Source organism: Fulmarus glacialis, unplaced genomic scaffold (assembly GCF_000690835.1).
Source record: "Fulmarus glacialis isolate BGI_N327 unplaced genomic scaffold, ASM69083v1 scaffold14373, whole genome shotgun sequence".
NCBI lineage: Eukaryota > Metazoa > Chordata > Aves > Procellariiformes > Procellariidae > Fulmarus > Fulmarus glacialis.
The window spans coordinates 16,095-20,313 of NW_009202574.1; the positions used below are offsets into that span (position 1 = coordinate 16,095).

The window sequence follows — 4,219 nt, forward strand, 5'->3', positions numbered from 1 at the left end:
GACTGCTAAACTGATTAACAAGCAGATGCAGCTCTCAAGGAAGTTAAAACTCCCTCTAATGGCAACTGGATAAAGGACAGAGTTTGAAAAAATGAAAAGTATCTCACTGCATTTGAAATGTAGTTTCAGCTAGGCAAAATCTAGTTAGTATGAATGTTTTTGAAAAGTGAAACTTTAGCTAATGCCAAGATTCTTTTAAATTATAACAAATTTGTTTACATTCCTGACATAAAATTTTTACGTGCTGTGTAAGATGTGTTCTGTAAAAATTTACACGTTACGTAAAAAGTGTTTTTTCCAATGTGTTTGTTGCTTTAACAAAGCGGCTTAGAAAAGCACCCATGACAAACGACTCCTCCCATCTATGAAAAGGGTCCTGCTATTCAGCAACACCACTCCCAACAGAAACACTAAATACTTTCAGACACAGTCACAGAATCAGAAATTCACAGGCTCAGATTTATTCATAGCAAAATAAGCATCTAACCTGTGCGGTGAGTGTAATAAAATCAGAAAATATTACATTCTGCCCACGAATACCAAACAGAAATTGTCCTTAGAAAATAATAAAAATTAAAAATAAACCACAGCTCCTTTCAACTGGCTGCAGGATAAAAATGTTGAGGAAGGAAGGTAACTAAGGAATTACCGGTTAGCACTAGATGTGCTAGCAGTAACATATAGGGAAAAACTTAGAAAATTGCGAATTTAGAAAGCTTCAAGCTCAGTCATAACGAGAGCTTGTAACGCCTTTTTCTACAACCTTGAGGGCATTTCAGGTTCCCAGGTAAATTCTACTGGTTAATCTCCTCTATTTCTGCTATCCCGGCAAAAGGGCATAGAATTACAAAACTGAGAGATCGTGACTTGATTTCTCATTAGCAGTGATGATTCTGTGCATCATTTTTACAGCCTAAAGGTCATTTCAATTACCACAACACAAGAATCTCAGGCCCTTGGTGGTGAAAGGTAAATGTTTTCAGAAGGGAAATATTCTAGTGGGTGGAAATCCAAAGTCAGCTGAACATTAAAACAAAACAAAAAAAAAAGCAGATCTTTTATTCAAGAAGTGAATTTTAAAAAAAGCTGACTTCTTATCCAAAAGCTCACCAGAGCCCTTCTCCTCAAATCCAGTCTAGTAACTCTTCTGCTTTAGGAACAGAAGCTCTTATAGAGAGGTGAGGAATAAACCAGTCTTTCACTCTAGCATGCACTCCCCCTTTAGAATAAGAAAGGCATTTGACATCTCATCCAAACCTCATTTAAGTTAATAAAAAAAGTCTTGCAAATTCACACTAGCCTACGTGCACAGTTGTTACCTCTTCTCTTAGTTACTGGAGGTTCAAAGCAGAAATGACCACGTACTAGTAAGTACATAGATAATAGCAGATAAAAGAATAAGTATATCTGAAAGTAGGACATACTTGCCTGTGAGATACTAGAGACAAAACAGAGATCAGGAATACATCTATGCTTGTAGGTAATCTCATTTTATTGAATGGTTTGAAGTGCTGCTTAAAACAATGACACTTTACAGTCCGTACATGCAGTTTCAATTTTAAAAAATTAAATATATTTATTTTTTCAGAACAGAAAACATGCATATTTATGTACATCGTTTTGAGATAAAAGAAAGAATTACCATTTACAGCAGAAATTCCTCTTTTAAGAGACAAGGCAGGCAGTAGCAATTCTGCAGAAGGCATAGCATACAAACTCTCTACAATGAAGGTATAGTATATTCATTGAGAGACATTAGCAACTGCAGAAGAAGGTCGTTTAAGGATGGATTCAACTGAAAATGACAGTGGCTCAGTTGTTGAAAGTTTTGCTGTGGCCTGTTTGGCCCCAAAGCAGTCTTTTGCGCATTTGTCTCTTGTAAACTTGTATTTTTGGTTCTCTTTAATGGCACACTCTCTGTATTTCTTAGAAACATCTTCATAAGTCTCTTTCACAAATGGCGTTCTCAACTCTGCTCCTGATCTGTCAGGAAACGTTTGCTGAAACAGCGACTGAAATGGATTGTATTTGAGCGGTGGAGGGGGCTTGGTACTGTCTTTGCCAATCTTGCTTAATACCTGTTCCTGAGGAGCCAGAGAATCCTTATCAGAAATCTGAGAGAACGTCCTTTTTGGAGCAGAGAAAGCTGACCTCTCACGAGCTTCCTGAGGAAGGCACGGTATCTCATTACATGACTGCTGAATGTCTTGCGTGTGGGTCAGAACAAGTGAACTTTCCAGTTTTGGAGACATGATGTCGTGCTCAGTGTTTGGACAGTCCTGACTTTGTGAGACCTTGGCATCCCAACCTGCCCCAGGTTTGAGAGCTTGGACAGTAGTAGCGTTTAACAGGCATTGCTGGTAGAGGAGAGCATCGCTAATGGGGCCACATTTTGGCCACACTAAGAACCTAGAAGACAGGGGATACTGCCTGTAGGTAGTAGCTACACTGACATTTGAAGAAATTAGTTCCATGTTGCTGGATCCTGAATACTGCATGGTTAGATCAAGGCAGGTTGGTAAAAAGTTGCAAAACTCCTTGTTTGGAGTATCAACTTGAGTAGTGTTGAAGGCTGTTTTATACGAGTTGTATTCAGCTCCATGCACCATGCGGTTAGGAAGAAAAAGGGCAGCTGCTTGTGTAGCTTCCATCATCTCTCTCTCTTTATACTCTCTCTCTAGCATAATATTCTCCAACTCTTTATCAGCAAAAGCCCGTCTCTTTCTCATCCTGTCACTTACAGGGGGTGGCAAGGGTGAATTCCCTCCCAGGTAAGGATCTGTTGGAATAGGACGGTAACCTAAAACAACAAAGCAGCATTAGGAATGAAGCCGCATAAGAAAAACATTAAAGCTGTGTTCGTAAAAGGGCTCCGTTTGGAGCCAGTCCCGCCAGGTGCCGAGCACTTGCTACAAGCCCTGGACACTGTCAACTCCTACTGAAGTCACTGTGCCACAGAGACTTAGCCCCCTGGGCTGTCAGGCACATTCAGTACAAGTTCCTCAACACAGATAAGCAAGCCCTGCTCCTCTGACATGTGTGGTCTCCTTCAAAGCTAGCTGATTAGTAACTTTAAAAAGCAATTCCAAAACAGCAGATCGGGGGGGCCGGGGGGGAAGCAAAACCCTGCTGTCTGTTATAACTGGTATTGCATCATGCAGCTTAAGGAGATAACCATCCATTTTTAACAAATATGGAAAGTATTCAAATAATTTATTTCTTCTGAACTAAAAGAGAACTTCAATAAAACATAGAAATCCAGTCTCCGTTATATTCAATTACCAGGCTAACTGGATTCATTGAGTATAACCGATAGGGTCCAATCCTGTTTGCTCTACCCAGACAAGTAATCCCATTGAATTAATGGAACTACTTACACGAGTAAGGAGAACAGGGTTTTACCTCCCATTCCTTTCACACGGGTTTCCCCATTGCCAAGGAAGATATCTATACCTACAGCTGATGCCTTTTCTATTCTCTAAAGATGAATCACTATGTACACATTGCTAGAGATGGTAGGAAATTCCAAGGAGAACTAGGAGAAAAGAAAAAGAAAGTTAAGATAAATCAGAGGAAAGAATACAGAAGAGATTTTTTTTAAGGAGTGAACTGTAGATGAAAATTAGAGGTTTCTAACAGGACAAAATTTTAATTGCGCTTGCACAGGCAAAGAAAAGAGCTTTCTATTTTGGGGAAAAAAAAAAAAAGCTAGGTTTGAGAACTGTAATGCTTCACAGGGCTACAGTTTAGAAAATAATTAAAGTAGACATAGAAATAAATTTGGGCACAATCCGAAGAGGGAGTGGGGAAGAAAAACTACATCCTCTTACTAAAATATCCATCTTTAAAATGTCATTCTTCCACAGTCAATATTTTCGACAGGAAAAAAAAAATGAGCAGCCTGTTATGCGTATCTTACTACTGATAATGCAGCAAACGGTGCTGTTGTGTTAAGCGTTTAGAGCAAAAAAAAAAAACCACAACACTAATTGATTTACTCATTTGCTGATAAAAACACTGCGAATAAATCACCCGGCACGGCAAAACGCTGCTGGGTAGTAATGTAAAAAGAATGTCAGCTTGTAACAGTAATTCTCAAATTTCAAATTACCGTTGCTAGCATTTCAGGCATTATTTTGGGCGGGGGAGGAACTGAAATTCTGCCACGAAGGGCAGGAGCCACGGGCGGAGGCTCCGAGGGCACCGGCACCCGCGCCCG

At 39.7% G+C, this 4,219-nt stretch overlaps 1 protein-coding gene across 1 annotated transcript; it reads right to left on the bottom strand.

Moving 5' to 3' along the window:
• Positions 1 to 1,742: 1,742 nt before the first annotated feature.
• Positions 1,743 to 2,804, bottom strand: DMRT2 (doublesex and mab-3 related transcription factor 2; the record flags this gene model as incomplete). The annotated part of the gene is made up of 1 exon (XM_009574340.1): positions 1,743 to 2,804. A coding segment is annotated over one exon (1,062 nt), but the record flags the coding sequence as incomplete, so codon positions are not given.
• Between the last annotated feature and the right edge of the window lie 1,415 nt (positions 2,805 to 4,219).